Source organism: Electrona antarctica (assembly GCF_951216825.1).
Source record: "Electrona antarctica genome assembly, chromosome: 4".
NCBI lineage: Eukaryota > Metazoa > Chordata > Actinopteri > Myctophiformes > Myctophidae > Electrona > Electrona antarctica.
The window spans coordinates 11,730,501-11,757,327 of NC_136809.1; the positions used below are offsets into that span (position 1 = coordinate 11,730,501).

The 26,827-nt window shown below is 44.6% G+C and overlaps 1 protein-coding gene across 2 annotated transcripts in view; it reads left to right on the forward strand.

Annotated features, from left to right (window-relative positions):
- sh3pxd2aa (SH3 and PX domains 2Aa) overlaps nt 1-26,827 on the forward strand; it is a 187,358-nt gene that overhangs the window by 122 nt on the left and 160,409 nt on the right. For both annotated transcript variants that reach the window (XM_079500360.1, XM_079500361.1), the window contains exons 2-3: nt 7,473-7,549; nt 14,513-14,604. In XM_079500360.1, the coding sequence (XP_079356486.1) occupies nt 7,473-7,549; nt 14,513-14,604 (169 nt within the window). The remainder of the gene's footprint in view (nt 1-7,472; nt 7,550-14,512; nt 14,605-26,827) is intronic.

Sequence of the window (26,827 nt, forward strand, 5' to 3'; positions counted from 1 at the left end):
AATAGCCTGTTCCTCTTGCTGCTAATAGCATGTTCCTTTACCAGGTAATGGACCCTGGTAATATCCTACTCCTCTGGCAGGTATAATAGCATCACGTCGTGCCAGGTCTGCTCCTTCCTGACTGTGGAAATAGCCTGTTAGTTCAACCAGATAATGGCCTGTATCTCTGCCAAGCATTAGCCTGTTCCTTCTCCCAGTCCCAGGTATAATAGCGTCATGTGCCAGGTCTGTTCCTGACTGTGGAAATAGCCCGTTAGTTCAACCAGATAATGGCCTGTATCTCTGCCAAGCATTAGCCTGTTCCTTCTCCGTTAGTTCAACCAGATAATGGCCTGTATCTCTGCCAAGCATTAGCCTGTTCCTTCTCCCAGGTGTAATAGTCTTCCTTCACAGGCTTTCTTCGCAGGTGTTACTGATTATACTAATTAACCCATTTAGGCCTGGCGTCAAAATAAAATAAAAAACGTTTACACGATTTTTAAGATTTTTCAAAAACAGCAGACCTACAAGCTCGTAGCGGCGCGCTATGAGCTTGTAGATCTGCTATTTTTCAATAGCTAAAGTATAACATAATGCTTAGTTAAAACACCATAACAGGTTCCCGTCCAGAATGGGTTAAGGCTCTGTTTTTTTTTCCTTATAATTTTTATCCCATGATTTTGCAACCCATTTTTTCACTAATGTAATCCTGGGCGCTACACTTCCTCTGCCAACCTGGGGGGGGGGGGGGCATGAGGAGCCCAAGCTGCTTCTTTTCACCTGACAGGGGAGAGTTTACCCGGGCCGGACGTAGCGCATGGAAGGAACCAGGGCCGGTTCTAGGGGCATAGCCCACACAAACGTGCGTCCTGCCCACCCAATGTGGGTTTGACACCCCACCCGCGCCGGTGGAGTCGCCCCCCTTACAATTCCCGACTGCCCACCTGAGTGGGGCTGGCTAAATCCGGCCCTGGAAGGAACACGTTAATTTCCCATCAGTTCCTTTCCCCTCCAGGGGTATTTTGTGTACTAGTGGTTCTCAAACTTTTTAATTTCAAGCACTCGCCCATAACTCTGAGAGTGTACAAATGTTGTACACTCTGAGAGTTACACACCCGTACGGGGCCATTTGGAACCCAGTAACCCACACAAGGACACGTTTAGAGCGTTTCCAGTGAGCCAACATGCACTATAGAGCGTCGCAGTCCAGCCCCCTCGAGAGACCCGGAAAAGAAATCCCCGTTCATTTTCCTCATAGACTTTTCAGAAAGTATTTATTTAAAGACGTTTACGCCGCGGACAAAGCCAATCATGACAATAAACACAATGTTTTGGGCCAAACAAAGAATTAGAAAGTAGAAAAAAACGGCAGGTTACAACACTTTTTTTGTTGTTTTTCTTCTTTGTAATTATTTGTTTTGCCCAAAATATTGTGTTTGTTGTCATGATTTGTCATGACTCGAGTTGCTTCGTACGATGCTTAAAAAGGTCTTTAAATAAATACTTTTTGAAATGTCTATGGGAAAAATGCATTGGGATTCATTTCCTGGGCCTGGCGTCGTCATGAAAGGGGGCGGGACTGCGACGCTCTATAGCAGCACCCTGACTCTGTTTGCCCACAATGGAACAGAGCCTTAATTGGTATCATCGGTAACACCTGTGGAAGGAAGTCGGAAGAGGACCGGAACTTTGCCGGAAGTAGGAGTTAAGAGTTATTTCCAAAAGGCCTGGGCCATGGCTCAGTGGTCCAGGCACCTTGGCTGGTAATCCAGTCTGGCAGTGTGCCGCGGGTTCGACTCCCGATCCCGACAGCCTTTACTGCATGTCTTCCCCCCATCTCTCTCCCCCATTTCCTGTCAGCCTACTGTCTGTCCCTCCATAAAACATATAAAATAAAGGCGAAAGCCACAAAAAAAAACATAAAACAAAAAAAAAAAGCCTGTTGTGTCCGACCGTGCAGTATTTAGCTGATTGATGATTGACGAAGCCGTATGCACTGCGGTGGATTCGAACCCTCGGACTCCGCGACGGTGGGCCATCTGGGCATGCATGGTACTTTCCAACTGCGCCACCCCCGTGCACCCCCGTGCACTCCATGCCTGTTCCCTTCTTCACTCCATTAGCCTGTTCCCTTCTTCCACGTATAGAACTGCTCACTCTGCCAGTGGCCACATGATCACTCCATTAGCCTGTTCCCTTCTTCCACGTAGAACTGCTCACTCTGAGTGGCCACATGATCACTCCATGCCTGTTCCCTTCTTCACTCCATTAGCCTGTTCCCTTCTTCCACGTAGAACTGCTCACTCTGAGTGGCCACATGATCACTCCATGCCTGTTCCCTTCTTCCACGTAGAACTGCTCACTCTGAGTGGCCACATGATCACTCCATGCCTGTTCCCTTCTTCACTCCATTAGCCTGTTCCCTTCTTCCACGTATAGAACTGCTCACTCTGCCAGTGGCCACATGATCACTCCATTAGCCTGTTCCCTTCTTCCACGTAGAACTGCTCACTCTGAGTGGCCACATGATCACACCTCAGCCAGCGTGTTGTTCCCTTCTTCCACGTAGAACTGCTCACTCTGAGTGGCCACATGATCACTCCATTAGCCTGTTCCCTTCTTCCACGTAGAACTGCTCACTCTGAGTGGCCACATGATCACACCTCCATTAGCCTGTTCCCTTCTTCCACGTAGAACTGCTCACTCTGAGTGGCCACATGATCACACCTCCATTAGCCTGTTCCCTTCTTCCACGTAGAACTGCTCACTCTGAGTGGCCACATGATCACACCTCCATTAGCCTGTTCCCTTCTTCCACGTAGAACTGCTCACTCTGCCAGTGGCCACATGATCACACCTCAGCCAGCTCCATTAGCCTGTTCCCTTCTTCCACGTAGAACGGCTCACTCTGCCAGTGGCCACATGATCACACCTCAGCCAGCGTGTTGTGCACTTCCAGTTGCAGCCATCTGAATAAGCTCTCCGTATTAATAATGGATGACTGGCATGCACAGGACATCAATACCAGCTAGACACTGATGCGTGTGTGTGCGTGTGCGTGTGCGTGTGCGTGTGTGTGTGTGTGTGTGTGTGTTGCTGCTGCTGCTGACATGACACTATTCGCAGTTGTGCACTGTGTGTGTGTATGTATTAGCATACTTTACTAGCTCGTAGCATACTTTACTAGCTCGTAGCGCGCCACCGAGTGGTGCGCTACGAGCTTGTAGGTCTGCTATTTTTTTAAAATCGTTAAAATGCGGCACAAATCTTTGAATATATATTCTTTCAGAATATTTTTTTTTTATTTCGACGTCAGGCCTAAATTGCAGTCCTTCCTCTTGAAATGGTGATGTCCTCACAGGTAACAACAAGCACGTGTCATGTATGAGTGTGTGAGTGAGTTCACATGTGATGCAGGTCCTGGCGTTGATTGAAGCCATGCCACAGACACTGTAATATGTGGTGGTCTATTCAGAGGGACATGCAGTACACTACAGGCTCATGGCCACCTGCAGTACAGAGCCATCCATCATCCTCCCTGTCTTAGGACGCTCAATGTCCAGGGCCGCGTACGGCGTGCCGCTAATCACACACACACACACACACACACACACACACACACACACACACACACACACGACGTCAACTGTGTGTGTGTGCGCGTGCGTGCGAGATTTACAGTATGTGCCCAGGCAAGAGATACAGAGATTAATCTGCACACTGTGTGTGTGTGTGTGTGTGTGTGTGTGTGTGTGTGTGTGTGTGTGTGTGTGTGTGTGTGTGTGACTGTGTCAATGTTGTTACTGTATGTGTTCATCCCCAAGTCCCAGAGAGAGAGAGATATTAACAAGATAGTTTACAGTACAGGTAGAGTCAAATGTTGCGCTAAAAGGATTGGGCTTGTTTCTGTTGTGGTCCATTGTAGTCAATTCATCGGTATTACCGGTACATACATACATACGATTCGAGAGAGAGGAGATGTTAAACCCTCCAGTCCAGTCTAGTGACTAGTCAGGGAATATTATCAGAATAATGTCAAATCTGGGAATACATTTCTTACCAATCATTTTCTTCACCACTGTGTTTGTAAAGGTGTCTACTAACATATCCCACATTAGCTGCTGAAAGGTTGTTGATGGTACCATCAACAACCAATATAAGGCAAAATGTTCTAAATTTCATTATGCTCTAAGTAGCATGTGACGTGTCAAACTAGGGGGTTTTCATGATTCTGAACCCATTCCCAGCATTAGTTTTGCACGAAAAACACTCCTAGGGCTAAAAACGTCCATAGCCGTCATCACAAATGTGATGAGGTCAGCACTTTTGGACACATTCATGCAAGTGGCTATGGCTGAATTTATCCCAATGAGTGTGTGTGTGTGTGTGTGTGTGTGTGTGTGTGTGTGTGTGTGTGTGTGTGTGTGTGTGTGTGTGTGTGTGTGTGTGTGTGTGTGTGTGTGTGTGTGTGTGTGTGTGTGTGTGTGTGTGTGTGTGTGTGTGTGTGTGTGTGTGTCTTTGCCTAAAATAGCTGATCTAATAGCTCACAGTAGCTCGCACACAAATAGCAGATCTATAAGCTCGCAAATGCATGTTATTCTCCCCAGAATAGGAATGCTGGAGTTCAAGTGGTCAAGAAAGGAGTAGACAGAGAGAGAGGGAGTGCATTGTAGAGAGGGAGAGAGAGAACATGTTCACAGACCTCCTCCACTCCAGTCACACACAGAGAGAGAGAGAGAGGGAGAGAGAGAGGGGGGGAGAGAGAGAGAGAACATGTTCACAGACCTCCTCCACTCCAGTCACACAGAGAGAGAGAGGGAGAGAGGGGGGAGAGAGAGAGAGAGAACATGTTCACAGACCTCCTCCAGTCACACAGAGAGGCTTCCGTGTGTTTAGTGCTGTATATTTACTCACAGAGGCCCTCTGTAATGCCTCATGGCCAGCACTCATGCTCCATGCATTCCTGCTAATGAAATGACATGCTCTCTCTCTCTCTCTCTGTCTGGATTGCCCTTCAGTCATGCTCGCGCACACACGCACACACACACACACACACACACATCCATCTTGGAGGCTTACCAACCATCCACCTTCCGCTTTTCTACGAGGCCAACGGTGCCAAACTTTTGTTATTATTGTCTGCAAACTGCATGTCAAAAGGCCTTCTCAATGTTTTGGTTACGACGGTGGTTCCCAAACTTTTTAGCCTGGTGACCCCAAAGAGAAATTAGATGTTTGCCCTCGAACCAAACTAGTGGAAATAGCCGATCTACAAGCTCACAACACAGCGCGGATTTTCACTAGTTTGGGTCCTGGGCAAACGTATCATTTCTCTTTTGGGTCACGGGCTAAAATGTTTGAGAACCACTGTCGTACGATGTTCATAGATTCATTTAGATATTCAAAGTGAAATCAAATTAATACATACAATATACATAAAAACGTGCTTCTTGATTAATCAATGAATCCAAACAATTGACAGAACAATCATTAAGGAAATAATTGATGTTTGCAGCCCTACATCAACATGGCTGTGACGTAGCTAGGGCTCCCTGCAGTCACTTTATTCTCCGTAATCGGACTCCGCAGGAAGTCCAATCTCTCCTCTGTTTTCGGTGTTGATAGGAAAGGTCACGTGGGATCACTTCCTGGGAAAGAGGGCGGCTGGCTGCCTCCCTTAGAGTGTGTGTGTGTGTGTGTGTGTGTGTGTGTGTGTGTGTGTGTGTGTGTGTGTGTGTGTGTGTGTGTGTGTGTGTGTGTGTGTGTGTGTGTGTGTGTGTGTGTGTGTGTGTGTGTGTGTGTGTGTGTGTGTGTGTGTGTGTGTGTGTGTGTGTGTGTGTGTGTGTGTGTGTGTGTGTGCGTGCGTGTGTGTGTGTGCGTGCGTGCGTGCGTGCGTGTGCGTGTGCGCGTATGCGTGTGTGTGTGTGTGTGGTGATTGCCCGTTTGACTTTGATCCTCTCATTGACCACAGGAGGCAGAATGTGTATCACTGCCTACTTGATCAGACTACAGCGTCGCACAAAAGCATCAAATTAGCAGATCTTCAAGCTCGAAACATGGCGCATAACGACGCGTTTTGAGCGTGTACATCTGATACTTTTTTTTTTTTTATCCAGAAAATTAAGAGTTTTGGTTTCCAGCCGACAGAGACGATATTATGATGTTATTTAGAGAGCGAAGGTATTTGTACCTTATTTGAGTATTTCCAATTTCCAATAATTCTACTCCACTACATCTCAGAGGAAAATATTGTACTTTTACTCCACATTCATTTATTTGAAAACTTTAGTTACTAGTTACTTTGATTAATATTACAAAACATACATTAACCACTTCAGCCCTATACATTTTAGCCATTTGAAAATAGACAATCTACAAGCTCATACAATGTGTTGCATCGCACATTTTAGATCGTCTGTTTTCAAAAGATTTTGTATACATTTGAAATCTTTAAATGAGCCAATCTGCAACCAAAAGGGTCCCATAAGGGTCGATTTGGTTCCAAACTATCATTTAGGTGGGGAACCCCTGGAACTCCCTCAAGGACCCCTGGGGGTCCCCGGACCCCACTTTAGGATCACTGCCATAGGGGACACAGAGACGGGGACCTGTACTACAGTAGAGTGTGGGACAGAGATTGTTTTTTTGGTCATCGTGGACGGCTGTGCTTTACTGACATCTACTGGAGGTATTGGGTCCTACACACACAAACATTTCACAGAATCAAATTGATCATGCATTTGGCCAAATTCCAAAATGGCAAAAGTATAGCAGTTATGAGCTTGCAGATCTGATACTTCTGCTGCTTTTGTGTGACGCTGTAGTATGATCAAGCAGGTTGTTTAATTTAGGACAACACAAAACGTTTACATTTGGAGATGAGAGGTTTCTGCCATAAAGCGACGATTTATATTATACTTGGTTTGACAATGCCTTCGTTCTCTCTTTCCCCCATATCTCCCTGCTCCCCCATCTCTCCCTGCTCCCCCATCTCTCCCTGCTCCCCCATCTCTCCCTGCTCCCCCCATCTCTCCCCGCTCCCCCCATCTCTCCCTGCTCCCCCCATGTCTCCCTGCTTCCCCCATCTCTCCCTGCTCCCCCCATCTCTCTGCTTCCCCCATGTCTCCCTGCTCCCCCATCTCTCCCTGCCCCCCATCTCTCCCTGCTCCCCCATCTCTCCCTGCTCCCCCCATGTCTCCCTGCTTCCCCCATCTCTCCCTGCTCCCCCATGTCTCCCTGCTTCCCCCATCTCTCCCTGCTCCCCCCATCTCTCCCTGCTCCCCCTCATCTCTCCCTGCTCCCCCATCTCTCCCTGCTCCCCCCCATCTCTCCCTGCCCCCCCCCATCTCTCCCTGCTCCCCCCCATCTCTCCCTGCTCCCCCCCATGTCTCCCTGCTCCCCCCATCTCTCCCTGCTCCCCCCATCTCTCCCTGCTCCCACCCATCTCTCCCTGCCCCCCCATCTCTCCCTGCTCCCCTCCATCTCTCCCTCAGGTAAAATCCTGTTCCGGAGGAGTCATGTACGAGACGTGGCCATGAAGAGGCTCCGCTTCATCGATGATTACTGCAGAGTAAGCACCTTTAAATACTGTCAACAGAATACCGTACAACCTTACTGGAAACCAGTTGACCCCGACGGTCCGACCCCATGGTTTGAGAATCGCTGGGCTCAAGGCATGGGGGGGGGGTAGTGTAATTTAAATTCCAAGGCTGATGCTTGTTCCCTGCAGTCCCTAAAAGCAGCTGATCATAATAAGAGCTCACGCTACAGAAACGTTGTTTATTTCTTTGTAGCATGTTACAATATGCACCGATTGGAATATATTCAGTAGACTTTGTAGCATGTTACAATATGCACCGATGGAATATATTCAGTAGACTTTGTAGCATGTTACAATATGCACCGATGGAATATTCAGTAGACTTTGTAGCATGTTACAATATGCACCGATTGGAATATATTCAGTAGACTTTGTAGCATGTTACAATATGCACCGATGGAATATTCAGTAGACTTTGTAGCATGTTACAATATGCACCGATGGAATATTCAGTAGACTTTGTAGCATGTTACAATATGCACCGATGGAATATTCAGTAGACTTTGTAGCATGTTACAATATGCACCGATTGGAATATATTCAGTAGACTTTGTAGCATGTTACAATATGCACCGATTGGAATATATTCAGTAGACTTTGTAGCATGTTACAATATGCACCGATTGGAATATATTCAGTAGACTTTGTAGCATGTTACAATATGCACCGATTGGAATATATTCAGTAGACTTTGTAGCATGTTACAATATGCACCGATTGGAATATATTCAGTAGACTTTGTAGCATGTTACAATATGCACCGATTGGAATATATTCAGTAGACTTTTCGATCATAGCGGTCGTCTCTCTGAGCTTCCTTCAGCCAGTCAGTGTGCATTTAAACAAGGGATCGTATGTCAGGACTATTCCACTGTGATCTGACATGTATATTTAATGAGCTGGCCATCTCACACTGACGCTGCACACCAGTGCAAGAAGACCATGGACATAATGCCTGATAATGTATAGTTGCAGGCCTATTGTTTAAAAATACACATAGGTTAAGCATCATGTATGGTTTATCCAATCGACTCTGTCAGGTGGAAACCTCATATGTCCAAAACTGTTACTTTGCAGGATTCTAATTCAAAAGCATCAAAAGTAGCAGATATATAAGCTCGAAACGTGCCGCGAACCTGAAGATCTGCTACTTTTGATGCGTTTGTGTTGTATGGCGTTAGAGCCACACTTTTATTCTACCTATGAGTGTATAGATTCTGACGATGCATTTCAGTGGGAATGGAGAGGTTTGCTGGCATTTGCGGATTTCTGCAAAAAACATTCCCATTGAAATGTATTGGCAGAATCCACCACTCAAAGGGAGAATAAAAGCTGCGGTGTGACCATGCCCTTAATCCATTGAGACCTGGAACGCATCCATGTCACGTTAGCGTTTAACCACATTAACCATTAACCCATTTTGGGGCGGGAACCCCTTTTGGTGTTTTAAACATTGTTATAATTTAGCTATTGAAAAATAGCAGATCTACAAGCTCATAGCGCGCCACCGAGTGGCGCGCTATGAACTTGTAGGTCTGCTATTTTTGAAAAATCGTTAAAATGTGCCTCAAATCTTTCCGAAAATTGTCATGATTTAGAAAACTTTTTTTATTTTATTTCGACGTCAGGCCTGAATGGGTTAAAGGAGTAGTTCTCCCAAACCCCATCAAAGTACTGTAGATTGACCATTTATTGCAACACATGTATACAGTTAAACGTTAAAGGCTCCGCTCTCTGGGAGATATTCTCAGAATTGTGTCGAAGCAGCATTGCTAAGCGAAATCAGAGAACATTAGCACAACCCCCATGGGAATACAAGAACAGGGCAGGCACATATCAAGACAGTTAATGAGATTTACTTGAGTCATGCAACTTGAAACGTACAACTTGAATGCATTTGAACGTTAAAGCTATGAAACAGATTAGAGATATATCAACATTGAATCCGGATTACTTTATCAACATTGAATTCTAGTTTACCTAGAGCCATGCACACGTGAATTTTAGTTCAACATTCAGTTACACGCAATCCGGAAGCAATACATTGACATTCATATTTAGTTTGAATCAGCAGACATATTTCCCAAGTATTTGAGCCTATGCCAGACTATGATCAAAATATGGAGGCTGGGGTGTTGGAGGCAAGCTTTGCCAACAGTCGCAGCAGCAGTGTCTGTGAGCGAGGAAGCAGCAGCAGTGTCTGTGAGCGAGGAAGCAGCTGTAGTGAAGCAGAGAGCCGCATTTAAACTAAGGAACGCTCCGTTAAGAGCGTGATGAGCTCTGATTGGAGTATGAATGTGTGATGTAATGATCAGCTGAGATGTGAAGGGGAATAGGAAGCTAGGCTGATTGATACGATCAGATGACTGACTGACAGCTGATTGATACGATCAGATGACTGACTGACAGCTGATTGATACGATCAGATGACTCACAGCTGATTGATACGATCAGATGACTGACAGCTGATTGATACGATCAGATGACTGACAGCTGATTGATACGATCAGATGACTGACTGACAGGTGATTGATACGATCAGATGACTGACTGACAGCTGATTGATACGATCAGATGACTCACAGCTGATTGATACGATCAGATGACTGACAGCTGATTGATACGATCAGATGACTGACAGCTGATTGATACGATCAGCTGAGGCATGCAGACTCACGTGTCCCTCTATAAATAACGCTGTGCTTCATGTAGTTTCTATAACACACCCCATGAAGCCTTAGAATTCATGGAGTTATTTTTTTCCCTTCTTTTTTTGTTGCATTCCTATGGCAATAATTTGATGACCGGTGGAAAGAGTCTCCTACTGAGTCTTCTTGTTGATGACCCAGTCATACAATTATTGTTTCAGGAACGGGACAAAAAACGAAGAAAATTGCCAAAGAAAATCAAGGCGTCATGGCGTGTGTAACTGATAGAAAATAAGTAATTTTCTGGGTGAACTACTTAATTAATTTAAGAAAAAACACAAAAAGTTAAAATATGGAGATAAGAGGTTTCTGCCCGACAGCAACGGAAATAATCCATTATTTAATTCACTTCTGATCCCACAAAATAATGGTTCCCAGATCAGCATCCCATGATCCCCGAAGAGTTGATCCTTGGAGAGAACACGGGGGTAATTATTCTTCCTCGCTGTTGTTTGTCTCAAAAACAGGATGTAGGAAATCAACAGCCCTATAGCGCACTTAAAATCAACTCAATATCGCATCTGTGTAAACATTAGAAGACTGCTGGTCATTTATGTAATTACCGAGACCATTCTCCTAAGTACGGCTTTGCCAAAGCTTACTTGGGAGAGGGGTTAACATTAATTTTAAAGTGTCCATAATTGCATTCACTCGGAAATATTGAGGTTGTTCTGAGGTGAGAATTATTTGCTTATAATTATTGTTAGCAAACTAACAATAATTATAGCTTATGGGCACAAAGAGAAGTCCACCCTGCTTCAGCCAGTTAAAGGTATAGAAGCACTCACTATGTGCTCAACAGGGACGACTTCTAACGATAATTATAGTTTCCTCTTTTTGTCAAAATGGAAAACGTTTCCCCCCCCCTTCTTTTCTACTCACGTCACTCATAAATGACATGGTGTGAGCTGCAGTGGAGAGGCCATGTTTGTTTACATCTGTGGCCATTAATAGTGCAATATGGATAAGAGACACTGGCTGTGTGCCAGGAGTAGGGGAAGAGGGGAGGGTGGCAGGAGGGAAATATAAACATTAGGAGTGGGGCGGGGCAGGGGGTGGCAGGGCGAGGAGGAAGTGCGTATATGTATTTTTCTTTTTCATGAAAATCATTTTAATATTTTGAAGATTTTCACCAGACATGATAACATGCCCAAAATAGGGATGTCAGATTGAAAGAGATTGAAAAATGAGAGCTAGTTCCCTTTGAAACAGTGGAAGAAAAAAAAATCCTACTATAAATGTGCCACGTCTCTGTGTGTGTGTGTGTGTGTGTCTGTGTGTGTGTCTGTCTGTACAGTTGTTATGCACGAAACTCGAGAACCGCTTGCCCCACCGACTTCAAAATCGGCACACGTTCCACAGTGCCCGGTATCGAGTCGGTCGGACCCATGGTTGTCCAGAACCACCACAAAAGGCTCTGGTCAGGCTCTGCCTGCGGGCTTAATCAGCCTAAATCCACTCACCTGTGCAATTTCCAGCCTCTGCCTCAGCCAATTGATTGCCATGGCAACCCCACCTTAACCAGTCCACTTTTCACACTCGGTCAGTTTGCCCTCTTCAGACACAGGCAGATACAGAGATCTCCATGTGGGACACAGACAGACAGTTAAAACGGGTGCTATGACAAGTTGACAAAGGGTATTATTAGGTTCCCAAGTTGCATCGTTCTCAAGTATGCTGGTGGCCGACGGGCACGCACAGGTCTAGTAATAATAATAACAAAAATACAGCAATATCAGCTGTCTTATATTTGTACTGCATGTCACCTCACCATACTGCAGGACATGATCCTAATAAGATTGTTCGTGTCAGATACAGTGTCATGGAGATGTGTGCATCACAGCAGAGACAGTGTCATGGAGATGCGTGCATCACAGTAGAGGTCGTGGTCCAAAATGTGTGTCAGTGCCAGCTCTCTGTCGGAGGCCGTCTTCGGTTGCAGGGGAACTAAACCTCCCGCTGTTGAGCATGTCACATTAAAGCGATCCAAGACAAGCGATTCTGGCTCGCCATGAAGCACTTCTATCACAATGCAGAAAATGTGTCCATGGACAGCATCATTGTGGCTAAAATATGGAGAATGTGTGCACAGTCTGCACGCACACAGACGCACGCACGCACGGCATTACACAACACAAGCACATGGAAATTAAACAACCCTGGAAGAACTTTCGGTAAGGGAGGTCCATGGCCTTACATACCAATCTGGGGGTCCTTGAAATAAATAAAAATGTTGATAACCACTGCCCTATACGTACCTGCTAATTACCCAGTAAATTACTTCTTAATTAATACCTGGTAGTTAGCTGGTTTACTGCACTGTAAAAGGAAGCGTGCTTTGTTTCACGTCATTGACCGTGACGTAAAAAGTTTGATGATTGATCGACTTCTTTTACGGAACTGGGAACAAGCCTGGGAATTTATATCACTGACACGCATGTTCCATCAAGTAGTGACCGCATGCCGCTGAAGAGGGTCAACCAAAATGTCGAAACTTTAAGCAGCTATGGGAGACGTGCCTTTTTGTGCTACTTCTGAACAATGTTGAAAGTGAATGTCTGTGGGTTTAAAGAAATATTTAACCAATGAAAAGTATTAACAAGAGCTCATGTTTCTTCTTTTCTTGATTTCCTGAAAAGTAACCGTTTTGTAGATATGAGGTTTCCACCCGACAGTTACTGTACTTACGACATGCAGGCAAGCACAGTGGTTCCCAAACGTTCATGTCAAGGACCGCCAAATTGACACTAATTATCTCACGGACCCCCATTTGAAAAGACCAAAAAAGACCAAAGGACCCTATAGTTTGACATGCATTGGTCTACTGACCCCCATTTCATGGCATTTCTATCTCTGAGACCCCAATTTCTATTGTAAAATCAATGTTAATTTAACTCTGAGAGTGTACAAATGGAACCAAACGGACCCATTGGGGTCCGTTTGGTTCCATTTGTACACTCTCAGAGTTACAGACCCATAAGGGTCCATTTGGTTCGTAACTATCATTTAGCTGGGGACCCCCTGGAACTCCCTCAAGGACCCCTGGGGGTCCCCGGACCCCACTTGGGAACCACTGGTATAGCAGTCAAAGCATTATGAAATGCAGAATCTAACTGCACAGCAACAGCTGCTGCGATAAAGCATAGACAACCATGTCAGTAATGTGCTTGTAATTCATTACCCATGTAATTAAAACCTCACTGTCGAGACCCAATCAGGAAGCCAATGTTGGCGTCATCATTCCCAATAGATCTCCACTCCCACCCATCCAGACTGTTTGTCCGTTGACTTATACTCTGTCTTACAGTGGAGTTGCACAGCGAAGCACATCTACAAGCTCTCGGGCCTAACGTGCAATGCAGCACTTTTTCACGACAGAAAGGGGCCAGCGGTGTCTCGAAATGTCTCAAAAACACACTAGTGTGGACGATGGGTGCAAATGTAGAAAAATGTGTATGCAAAAGAAAAGAAAATATATACATATTAAATAGTTACATTAAGGTGCCTTTCACATAATAGTGAATTAATAGTGAATTTATTAATGCACTCTTACAGGCACAAACAATCCAACATCTAACTGTAAACCTAAGCAAAAATAACTTTGAATTGCAGTATCATATTCAACTCATTTGAACACCGTTTCAGAGACATGGCGAATTTCATTTTTATTCATCTATACATTTTTATGTAATATAAAATCCTGACCAACAAGTAAAACCAATCAAATAAAAACTGATGCACATTTCCCTCTTTATGTAGCGTTGGCAGCTGGCGATGCCATAGCCTGAGAGGACGTTCGGTTTCGCGTGAACTGATTCAATGAGGGCGATATTGCGGCCCTCTAAGTATGGGTAGGCATTGCGGAGTCCCCATTGGCTTAAAGCACAGCCAATGAGGAAAAAGTCACGACTAGCTCAGCGACCACGCTGGGCAAGACCTACGCTGGAAGTGTTGGATTTTGGCGGAAGTACCGCTCAAGAAAACGACATTGACGCTTTGCAAATCAGTTTACATTCTCCGCGAATGAAACAAGTGTTGTGATTGGTCGAAAAATATCGTATCCGGGGTAAATACATCTGACGGAGGTTCCGGCCCGACGATACACTCTCTGGCTCAGGTTGTGACCAGGCTTTTTAAGGCTGGGACCGAGGCTACTCAGCAACTGAATAATAGACCAGCTTGCTTTCACAGACTGGTAAAAACCTTTCTTGCTTGTTTTGTGTAGGCGCTGGTGCGACTCCCTCCGCAGATCTCGCAGAGTGAGGAGGTGCTTCGCTTCTTTGAGACTAAAGCAGAGGACGTCAACCCCCCAGTGGAGTAAGTGTCATCACTGTCCTCTTAACGCATGCACGCACGCACGCACGCACGCACGCACGCACGCACGCGCATATCTCTCTAAAATAACTCCAAAATGTTCATTTTTCAGGAAATGAAAAATATAAATTTTTCAGAAAATGAAGAAAACTGTATATTTTGAAATTCATCAAAGTTGGTGTTGTGACTTTAGATATTGTCAATTACTTGCATGAGAGGGAGAGAGGTGGTGGCTGCTTTAGCAGACAGTTTGAGGGTCCAATGGAGTTAAGAGGTTTTGTCCGAAGCGCTTTTTACTACTTCCCGACAGCAACAATATACTGTATATGGCAGATACACATGCACACAATAACTGTGCTGATACTGTTGTGACTCTTGCACATACTGTATGTGTGTGTGTGACGTGTGTGTGCATGGAAACACACACACACACACGCACGCGCACGCGCATGCGCATGCGCATATGACCACAACGGGGATAAAAAAACATACACAAGGGTGAGCATGATGAATAGAGTGTGTATACAGTGTGTACTGTCTGTATGTACTGCATACATGTATGAATGGAATGATTGATCACCACTACTCACAACGCAGTGTGTTCACAGCTTATTCCTGCAGAGATCCTGTCACCCACCCTAATAAGAGAGCATTTTGTGTCTCTTCACGCTCGGCGTACAACATCGCTGCGCAGCCTTTACTGCAGTGTTGATTTTGACAGCACATTTAGATTGAAGTTTCAGTCTCTTGAATTAGTTTTCATTTAGTTTTAGTCATATTTTTGGGGATTTTTTTGCCACCGGGAATGTTTTAGCGTTAGTCTAGTCTAGTCGACTAAATATCATACGATTTTAGTCGACTAAATCTACAGATTATTCTACAAAATATTCTACGTTTTGGGTCTGAGAGGCTAATATAGAGAGTCATCAAATGCCCAATAACTAATGGACCTCGACGTGAAATGGTTTGAAACCCCCTTGCTAGTCTAAAGCGTTTGCGGCCCACCCATCTGCCCACCTCAGCTGCCATGTTAAAGTGGTCAGCTGAGTGGGGCCGCATGCATTTTCAGAGCATGTTCCTTTTAATGATCAATCAATCGATTGGCTTCCCGGCTTGCAATCTTCTCATATAGCCCCCCACAGGCTGGGACCCTGCAGTGACCGTCGAATATTGCAGGATTGTTCTGTCCACTTAGCTCTTCACCACTCAGCCCTGGCTCAGTTTCAACTATACCCAGACCGGCCTGGGGTGTGTGTGTGTGTGTGTGTGTGTGTGTGTGGGGGGGGTGTTCATTAAAGCCTCCTACCGGGCCAGCCAGAGGAGGACAGACTGAGAGGATGAGAGTGAGAGTGAGAGAAGTACAATGACTCGTTTCACTCCGGGAGATCTAGACCCTCTGGGTGCTTTTTAATTAGGAAACACACCACTCGCCTATTCCAACCTCCAAATGCCACAGACACACCAGTCACCGTTCACTTGTAATGCATTACTGCGTGTGCATACCGGCAAGTCTCTTCTTCTCTTCTCTTCTCTTCTCTTCTCTTCTCTTCTCTTCTCTTCTCTTCTCTTCTCTTCTCTTCTCCTATTTTCTCTTCTTCTGATTTCCTTTACTCTCCTCTCCTCCACTCCACTCTGCTTCCACTCCTCTCTTCAATAGTCTGCTGTTTTAGAGACCTGTCCTTGTCTCCTTCTCTGTAAGGCAAGGATAAGGAGCAAGGAGTAGGAAAAAAAAAGGAAAGGCTGGAAGGATTTACTGAGCTGTGTCTCCATGTGTGTAATATAGTATTCGTCCTTGCCTCCTCTCTCTCCTTCCGTCTTGCCAGACCTCATAAATTCAAGTATGCTTTAATTGACAGCGCTCAGGGTTAAGCCTAATTTATACTCCCTCCCTCGACAGGGCGGCTTGCACAAGCTCCTAGATCAGTTGTTCTCAAAGTGGGGTCCGGGGACCCCCAGGGGTCCTGGAGGGGGTTCCAGGGAGTCCCCAGCAAAAATGTGCAGCATCACAATCATTGTAACGCCTTCATCCATTTATGCATTGGCTATTCAAAAATAGCAAATGTGCAAGCTTGTACATCTGCAATTTTGTGTGTTTTGTTTGTTTTTGAGAAGTAGAAATTACAATTGAATATTTTTAACAGAGATTTTCTCTTAGGGGTCCCAAGAGAAAAACAGTCGTATCCCTCAGAATTGTGTCTGTCTCACATACATACAGCATAGGCTAAACCTTGCATGTTCATATTTCAACCTTTTATGTGTTAATTTATCATTATAATGTCCTACTTCACCATAGTGTCACACAAAAGTGGTGAAAATAGCAGATCTACAAGCAGACAAGCTGTGACAGCGTGTCGCTGCATCACATCGTGACCAGTTGTCAGCTTGTAGATCTGCTGTTTTCCGTTTTAGCATGATACAGGATAATAATGCCTGCATATTGGCACGTAGGTATACACAAGATTGTTGAGCTCAACAAGCTACAGCATGCTTGAAAAAGAGTTCTTTCCATGGAGTGGAAGCGTCAGTATGTGATGAAGTAGGCTTCAGGTTTTCAAATGACTTGTCCTTCACCGTAGCACTAATGCACTCATTCATACACGCACGCACGCACGCGCGCACAGAGACACACAGACACACAGACACACACACAAAGTCAAGAACAGATGCACAAACATGAACTACATCCCTCACAAACCACGCGCACACAGACAAAGGCACATTCCCTCGAATCACGGTAGCAAATCAATGGCCAATCTCAGTGGTGAACGTGGCTCCCCAACGATTCCTTTTCATTTAGCAGATGCATTATCAGCAGAAAAACAAGAAAAAAACCGGTAGTGCTGACACAAAGATGTGTGCATGCATCATGACGTCTCATCATCAACCCCTAACTGAGCTAACTTATACATCTCTTTCTGAGAGCAGACTGCTCATCAATCTCTCTTCACATCCTCTCTGTTGGACAGGAAGAACCTTATATCTCTGTATAGGATCATTAGTTTTGTATGTGTTTTCACACATTATTGCTCTATTTTATCATCGCAGTCTGTGCAGGTGGAAACCTCATTGGGTCCAAAACTTTTTCAGGGTTCAAATTCAAAAGTAGCAAAAGTAGCAGCTAAAGGTTTACATACTGTACATGGTCTCCGGCTGTGTTTTTTTTCTTCTTCTGTGAATTAATTGACTATTTAATTGAACATACTATACAGCGTCACACACAATTATCAAAAGTAGCAGAGGGTAGGTACCCTCACAAAAACATGCAGTTATCCTGGTCTCTAAAAAACTGCCTCCCCCTGGCCAGCTGGGGCGCCTGATGGAGGGGAAAGGAACTGGTTGGAATAACGTGTTCCTTCCACGCGCTACGTCCAACCAGGGAAACTCCCCCCTGTCAGGTGTAAAGGAGCAACTTGGACACTCAGGCAGGAAGGAAGCATGAGTTCAAGTCCGTTGCTCTCCCCATGTCCCCCATATATGGGGACTAGGTTGGCGGAGGGTGTGTAGAGCCCAGGATCACATTAGATAATTGACACAGGGGTGAAAAAATGGGTTACAAAATCGAGGGATAACATTTATTTAAAAAAAGAAAAAAGTAGCAGATCTGCAATCTCCAAACGCGGCATGAATCGATGTGTTTTAAGCGTGTTAATCTGCTACTTTTTCAATTTGAATCCTGAAAGGTAACAGTTGTGTTCTTGTTGGGTTTTTTTTTGGGACACATTAGGTTTCCACCCGACAGATGATTATGTAGCCTTCACTGACTACAGCAGAAAGAGCTGAGAGTGATTACAGGACAGTGATGCTGAGTGCAGGGCAGAATGTTTAGCTCTTTAGCGAGGAGAACGGCTTCGACAATGTGATGCTTTTCTCCTGTCTTGTGATGTGCGTTGATAGAGTGGCAGGCTGTAGACGGAGACGTTGATGGAGGGTGTGTGTGTGTGTGTGTGTGTGTGTGTGTGTGTGTGTGTGTGTGCGTGTGCGTGTGCGTGTGCGTGTGCGTGTGCGTGTGCGTGTGCGTGTGTGTGTGTGTGTGTGTGTGTGTGATGAGCTGAGAAACATGCCAGGGAAGAGTGCGTGCGCTTGCATCTTGTGAATTTGTGGAATATTGTATGTACACATGATTTATGTGCGTATGCCATGAGTGTGACAAAGAAGAATGTCCACCCTGTACATGCGTGTGTTTGTGTGTGTGTGTGTTAAACAGTGTATTCCTTGTTTTAGTGACATTGTGAATCTGTCCCTGTGTCGAGATAACAGAGCGAGACTAGCCTGGACGCCAGACCCAATCTGCCAGTGCAAAAGAAATAAAAGAAATAGCCTTCGGCAGATCGGCTCGGTTATGATTGGATTTTACTGCCCCCGAAGTTGTGGGGCACCAGCCAGCCAGGGCCCAGTATGCAAATATGGGGCAGGTTTATCCAGTGGCGTAATGGCGTTTCCCCCCCCCCCCCCAGGGGGAACGGTATTATAATTACGTCGAGGCGCGTGCATACATAATGTATGTGATTAATATTATTTGACTTAGATTTATATGTGTATAAAAATAGCAGTAGGAAATTTGTGTAGTTTTCATTGTATAAGTTGATATAGGAAATGGCTAGTTTTTAGCTTCGTTTTAGTCTTTGTAAATCCTCTCAAGGAATGCCTTGAGTTGAAACCAAAAGTTTGCTTTATTCCCCTCTTCTGCTTCGATGGTGGCTGAGGCATTGTTGCGTGCAGATAGGATACTGGCAGCAGCCCTGCTGTAGCCAAAATGCTGTGTTGCCTACTGTGTAATGCAAGGTGTGAGGATGCATTTGCTCATTTGGGATTCCCATTTACTTGGCGCATGAATCAAGGAGTTGAGAGGAATCACACGCGTTCAACGCTGGTCCCGCTCCCGCCACAGACCAATCAGAAGCAAAATAAAATAAAATAAAATAAAATAAAATAAAATAAAATAAAATAAAAGAAAATAAAATAAAATAAAATAAAATAAAATAAAATAAAATAAAATAAAATAAACGCTTAAAGTAGCAAGCAGTCTGGATCCCAGGCTAGTTCCACACAGAGATTTCAGATTAATATCTACACCGTGATATTTGTCTAGGCTATAGAGCCAGGCAGCAGGTGTTCCACTTCTATCATTTATGATTATGATTGAATATGAAGGGGTGCGCGTGTGTTCTTTTCAATAGAATTTATCAGCTTGCCATTATGCACAACAAGTGTGTTAATCATGCACATGTGGGTGAAACGGCATACAATATTGTGTTCCTCAATGAATGAGTCTTTAAACGTCTCAATTTCGTATAATCTGCAGTATATTGTATGTCAGAGGATGCAAATGAAGCATTTAACCCATTTTGGGTGGGAACCCCTTTTGGTGTTAGCATTATGTTATGCTTTAGCTATTGAAAAATAGCAGACCTACAAGTTCATATGAACTTGTAGGTCTGCTATTTTTGAAAAATCGAAGAACGGCTGACATAGAAACATAGCTTTTTCAGAAAACTGTCAGGATGTAGAAGACATTTTTAGAATCTGATCTCAGGTCAAAATGGGTTAAAGTGTGTGCGTGTGTGCGCACGTGTGTGTGCGTGCGCGTGCTTTTCCTTATGCTCTCTCCTACAGTACCCGTTTCCTTATGCTCTCTCCTACAGTACCCGTTTCCTTACTCCTACTCCTCCTACTTGTTCCCTTATCTTCCTTCCTACTTGTGTCCTTATGACCGTGACAGACTACATCCTTAATGTTCGCCTCCCGCCTCTCCCCATTCTCTCCTGCTCCTCCTCTGTTCACTATAATTATCAACAATTATTATGTTCCAATCCTGATAAATAATCTTAGTGTTTTAATCATTAGCCCGCCATTGCTTATAACCCTGTGTGTCATTGTATCGATATTATGAATGGCTCTGAAAACGTAAAACACCCGGCGTTAAAAATACATGGCTACAAAGCACGATTAAAGAGCCCGTAAACAGGAACTGCCCTCACCTGATGACACGCTCGGGTGAGTTTCAGTGATGTAATCCGAGTTACTGATGGCATAATTCCAAACGACACCTGTCTTCGATCTGCCAAGTTGCTTTCGGTTGACTAATACTATGACAAAAAAAATGTTCGTCGACTACCTTTTTTTGCTTATAAAAACTAAATGAAAGCTAAACTAAGCTATGATGATTAATCCATTGAGACCTGGAACGCATCCATGTCACGTTAGCGTTTAACCACATTAACCATTAACCCATTTTGGGCGGGAACCCCTTTTGGTGTTTTAAACATTATGTTATAATTTTGCTATTGAAAAATAGCAGATCTACAAGTTCATAGCGCGCCACTGAGTGGCGCGCTATGAACTTGTAGGTCTGCTATTTTTGAAAAATCGTTAAAATGTGCCTCAAATCTTTCCGAAAATTGTCATGATTTAGAAAACTTTTTTTTTTAAATTTCGACGTCAGGCCTGAATGGGTTAATACTAAGACTAAATATATTGACAATTTTGTCAACAAATAAAAACTAGACTAAAATGTTAGGAAGGGACTAGTGGGCAAGAGATCCAGTATAAGTCGTTATTGCATGCTGCAAACGAGAGACTACAACTAAAACTAAAATAAAAAAATTGTGTCAAAATCAACACCATTATTATTATGTTACATCCTGCCTAGAGTGCATCGTCAACCTTTATGGCAAGTACGTCATGCTACACATTAGAGGGCTTTGCCATATTTTGCCTAAAATTATATTTTAAAGTTCAGTTCAGTTCAGTTCAGTTTATTTTGGTCATAGAATGAACATTGAATGCATTGATTACATTTGATCATTATAACTTAGTATTTAGACCAAAAAGGTATAGGCTGAAGCCAGTGGCTTATTTTGCCTATCCTATTTACACCTACAGTGGACCCCCCCCCCCCCCCCCCCCCCCCACACACACACACACACACACACACACACACACACTCAGTGGCACTCAGTGGACCCCCCCCCCCCCCCCAAGTTATTAGCAGGAACAAATAAATACAGCAATTGTTCAATGACTTTGAAACAAACTTTTACATTATGTAACATTTGTTTTTCATCATCATTCTAATTTGGCTGGGCGGTTTATAATATTATTATTAATATATATTAACTGTACATTGTTGCACCCCCAGGAGCGTGCATGCATACTTGCGGGTTCATTTGGTTACCACGGTGCGTTCCTCAGTCAGGAGAGCTTAATGGTTCCCAGTGTAATGGTGCGTGAAGCGGGCTGTCATCGTGCTTCCATCGGCTGTGAGGAAGAGCCACTCAGCCGTGAGCTGCACTCTGCTCGCCATTAGGATCAATAGCACTCACTGCACAACGCACCATGCAACATTCATCTAGCTGTGTGTGTGTGTGTGTGTGTGGGGGGGGGGGGGTGTGTGTGTGTGTGGGGGGGGGGGTGTGTGTGTGTGTGTGTGTGTGTGTGGAGCAGTGGTGGGAAAAAGTACTAATTTTGGGCGGGAACCCATTTTGGTGTTAGCATTATGTTATGCTTTATGTTATGCTCGCGCTACGTCTGCTATTTTTGAAAAATCGAAGAACCACTGACATAGAAACATAGCTTTTTCAGAAAACTGTCAGGATGTAGAAGACATTTATAGAATCTGATCTCAGGTCAAAATGGGTTAAAGGGGCATTCCACTAATTTTCAACATTTTACTATGTCATTAATGTACCTTAGAGCTGTTGTGTGGAAATAATAAAAAAGTCCCCCCATTCTGTGTTTCCTAGAACTAGAGGTCTGAAAAAAATCATTAACATGGTGAAACGCATCTTGATGATGTCATCAAGATGTGTTTCACCATGTTAATGCTTTTTTCATAATTACAGTTCTAGGAAACACAGAATGGGGGGACTTTTTATTTGTTCCACACAACAGCTCTAAGGTACATTAATGACATAGTAAAATGTTGAAAATGGGTGGTTTTCCCCTTTAAGTGAAAGTATCAATACAGTATAGAAATATGCTCCGTTACAAGTAAAATGTACTTAAAGTACCAAAAGTAAAAGTGCTCATTATGCAGAATGTGCCATTTCAAGTTATCAAATAGTATCAGATCCAGAAGAACTAATGAAGCTAATCGGCTATTTTCAAATGGCCGAAATGTATGTAGGGCTGAAGTGGTTAATAGTGTTTTGTAATACTATTCAAAATCTACGAAGTAACTAGTTTTCACATAAATGTAGTGGAGTAAAAGTACAATATTTGGATCTGAGATCGATGTATTGTAGACAGTGGAGTAAAAGTATTGGAAATTGGAAATCCTGAAGTATAAAGTACAAATATCTCAAAATTGTACTTAAGTACAGTACTTCAGTAAACGTACTTAGTTACTTTCCACCACTGGTGTGGAGACGCACATCATCCTGGGGTCAGGGCTTTGCAGTGGGTGGTGTAACGGAGCCAAGGGGGAGACGCACATCATCCTGGGGTCAGGGCTTTGCAGTGGGTGGGGTAACGGAGCCAAGGGGGAGACGCACATCATCCTGGGGTCAGGGCTTTGCAGTGGGTGGGGTAACGGAGCCAAGGGGGAGACGCACATCATCCTGGGGTCAGGGCTTTGCAGTGGGTGGGGTAACGGAGCCAAGGGGGAGACCCACATCACCCTGGGGTCAGGGCTTTGCAGTGGGTGGGGTAACGGAGCCAAGGGGGAGACGCACATCATCCTGGGGTCAGGGCTTTGCAGTGGGTGGGGTAGCGGAGCCAAGGGGGAGACGCACATCATCCTGGGGTCAGGGCTTTGCAGTGGGTGGTGTAACGGAGCCAAGGGGGAGACGCACATCATCCTGGGGTCAGGGCTTTGCAGTGGGTGGGGTAGCGGAGCCAAGGGGGAGACGCACATCATCCTGGGGTCAGGGCTTTGCAGTGGGTGGTGTAACGGAGCCAAGGGGGAGACGCACATCATCCTGGGGTCAGGGCTTTGCAGTGGGTGGGGTAACGGAGCCAAGGGGGAGACGCACATCATCCTGGGGTCAGGGCTTTGCAGTGGGTGGGGTAACGGAGCCAAGGGGGCACCACCCGGGTGGGGTCCGCTGGAAAGGAGAGAGGGTGTGGGAAAAATACAAATAGCATCGGGTGGTAACCTGAGATTATGTCCAAAACTGTTGCTTTTCAGGATTCAAAATTCAAAAGTAGAAAAAGTAGCAGGTCTACAAGCTTGTGGATCTGCTACTCATGGTGCTTTTGTGTGACGCTGTAGTATGATCATGAAGTATAGGCCTTCGTTTACAAAACCCCCCCCCACAAAAACGTAGAATATCCATATTTAGTCGATTGGTCGATGTTAGTGGGCATCACACTGGGTACTCTGACAATGGGTACAACGGTACTCAGACAAGTACATACTGTAAGTACAACAGGTATTGTATAAATGGGTGGGGGCATATCATTATATTATAACTTGTATTATACGGTACCTATTTTATATAATGATAAAAAAAGAAAACGCAACAAATCACACAAAAGCATCAAAAATAGACTATCTACAACCGCGTGTTGAGCTGGTAGATCTGCTTCCTTTGCTGTTTTCGAATTTGAGTCCAGAAAAGTAGCAGTTTTGTGACATATGAGGTTTCCAGAAGATGAAACATAGGTTTCTGCCGCCGACAGTGACGATAATATTTCCAAATGGATTGGTTTTTGCCTCAGCTGTACAGATCAGGGTCAGGAGGTTTGGTTCACTGCAGGTTCATGTGTTCTGCCATACTAGATATTGTCGGCGAGATTGTTTTAGTTCGTGCTCAGACTATCTCTGGCCCTGTTGTTATGATTTCTCTCTCTTTCACGCACGCACGCACACGCACACGCACACACACGCTTGCGCGTACACAAGTACACATTTACCAAAGGTATGACTCACTTGCGCTCACTCATCTTTCTCATTTTCTCGCTCTCTTTTTGTCATCGCTCTCTCTCTCTCTCTCTCTCTCTCTCTCCCCTTTGTGATGGTACTGACTGGGTCGAGTGAGTGTTGTTCTGGTATACTGCCTGGGTGGAGTGAGTGTTGTTCTGGTATACTGCCTGGGTTGAGTGAGTGTTGTTCTGGTATACTGACTGGGTGGAGTGAGTGTTGTTCTGGTATACTGCCTGGGTGGAGTGAGTGTTGTTCTGGTATACTGACTGGGTGGAGTGAGTGTTGTTCTGGTATACTGCCTGGGTGGAGTGAGTGTTGTTCTGGTATACTGACTGGGTGGAGTGAGTGTTGTTCTGGTATACTGACTGGGTGGAGTGAGTGTTGTTCTGGTATACTGCCTGGGTGGAGTGAGTGTTGTTCTGGTATACTGACTGGGTGGAGTGAGTGTTGTTCTGGTATACTGACTGGGTGGAGTGAGTGTTGTTCTGGTATACTGACTGGGTGGAGTGAGTGTTGTTCTGGTATACTGCCTGGGTGGAGTGAGTGTTGTTCTGGTAATACTGACTGGGTGGAGTGAGTGTTGTTCTGGTATACTGACTGGGTGGAGTGAGTGTTGTTCTGGTATACTGACTGGGTGGAGTGAGTGTTGTTCTGGTAATACTGACTGGGTGGAGTGAGTGTTGTTCTGGTATACTGACTGGGTGGAGTGAGTGTTGTTCTGGTATACTGACTGGGTGGAGTGAGTGAGTGTTGTTCTGGTATACTGACTGGGTGGAGTGAGTGTTGTTCTGGTATACTGACTGGGTGGAGTGAGTGTTGTTCTGGTATACTGACTGGGTGGTGCATGAGGAGGTGAGTGTTGGGGTTGGTCCATTCCAGTAATGGCATTGGGAGTGACGGGCTGTGAGTGTACAGTACAGTACAGCACAGCATGTGAATAATGATGAATAGGCCATGAGGGAGCAGCAGGGAGGCTGTAAGCACCGTGCTGCTGAAATGTGTCCATGTCATCACTTCCTGGAGGAGTGGAGGGGGGGGGAGGAGCTTAGAGACAAGGGACTGAAGGCTTGTTTTTTGCACTTGATATTCACAGTCACAGTCACACGGACACGCACGCACGCTCACACACACACACACACACACACACACACACACACACACACACACACACACACACACACACACCTCGAGCGTTCTTTTTATGCGTTCTCCAACTCTGAATGAGCTTTGCCTCTCAATACTCGCCCGTCCATCTACATGACACGACGTATAGACTTGTTTGTTTTCATGTCTACAACCGTTATGTTATTTAGTTTTTTTTCATGAAATGCTGATTAGCAATGTACAAACCTGCAGTCAGTGGATCAATACATGAAGCATATCGATTATCGTTGCTGTCGGACAGAAAACTCCTGTCTCCAGGGGCGGCAGTGGCTCAGGGGTAGAGTGCCTGGATGGTAACCGTGAGGTTGCCAGTTCGAACCTGGGCTCCCCCAGAGTTACTGTCGAAGTGTCCTTGAGCAAGACACTGAACCCCTAATTGCTCCCGATGTGCTAGTTGGTGCCTTGCATGGTTTCCGCTGCTATCGGTGTATGAATGTGTGTGTGAATGGGTGAACGTAATGCACAATCTCTGTAAAGCGCTTTGGATAAAGGCGCTATATATAAATGCATCATTTACCATTTACCATATTCTAACTCCCCCTTTTCATAAATTAACATCCTACTTGATCGTACTACACGCAAAAGTAGCAGATCCGCAAACTCGAAATGTGGCACGAATCGACACAATTTGATCTTGTAGATCTTCTACTTTTGAATTTGAATCTTGAAAAATGTTTTGGACATATGTGACCAGATTTGACTGAGAGCCTGCCATCGAGCAAACTCCAGCTTTTCACCAGAGGGGAAAAACCTTTTTTGTATCTTTTATTTTTTATCCAAAATGAGTTAATAGCACAGGCAGACTCATACTAGAGCATGTCTGAAATAAGTGTCAGAGCTGAAATCGACATGTAAATATGAAATAAATGCTTAAACATGTAGCTAGGTGTAATGTTGGAGACCACAGGAGTGAACCTTTCAAGCCTGTTTTCTCAACTCACTGTTTTCTGCAAGACATTACTCTATAAGCCATATCTCCAAAACTGGAGGGTCAAACTGAACAACCAATATGTCAATTTGAAGCTATGATTCACTGCTTTCATATGACATGAAAAAAAGAAAATTCAAAAAAATCCAATGGCAGTCCCTCAGTCAAATTTAGTCACATATGAGGTTTCCACCCGACAGAGACGATGTATAGGTTGCATATTGACATTTAGGTTAATGGGAAGAAATACGTTTTGCAAATCAATTCCC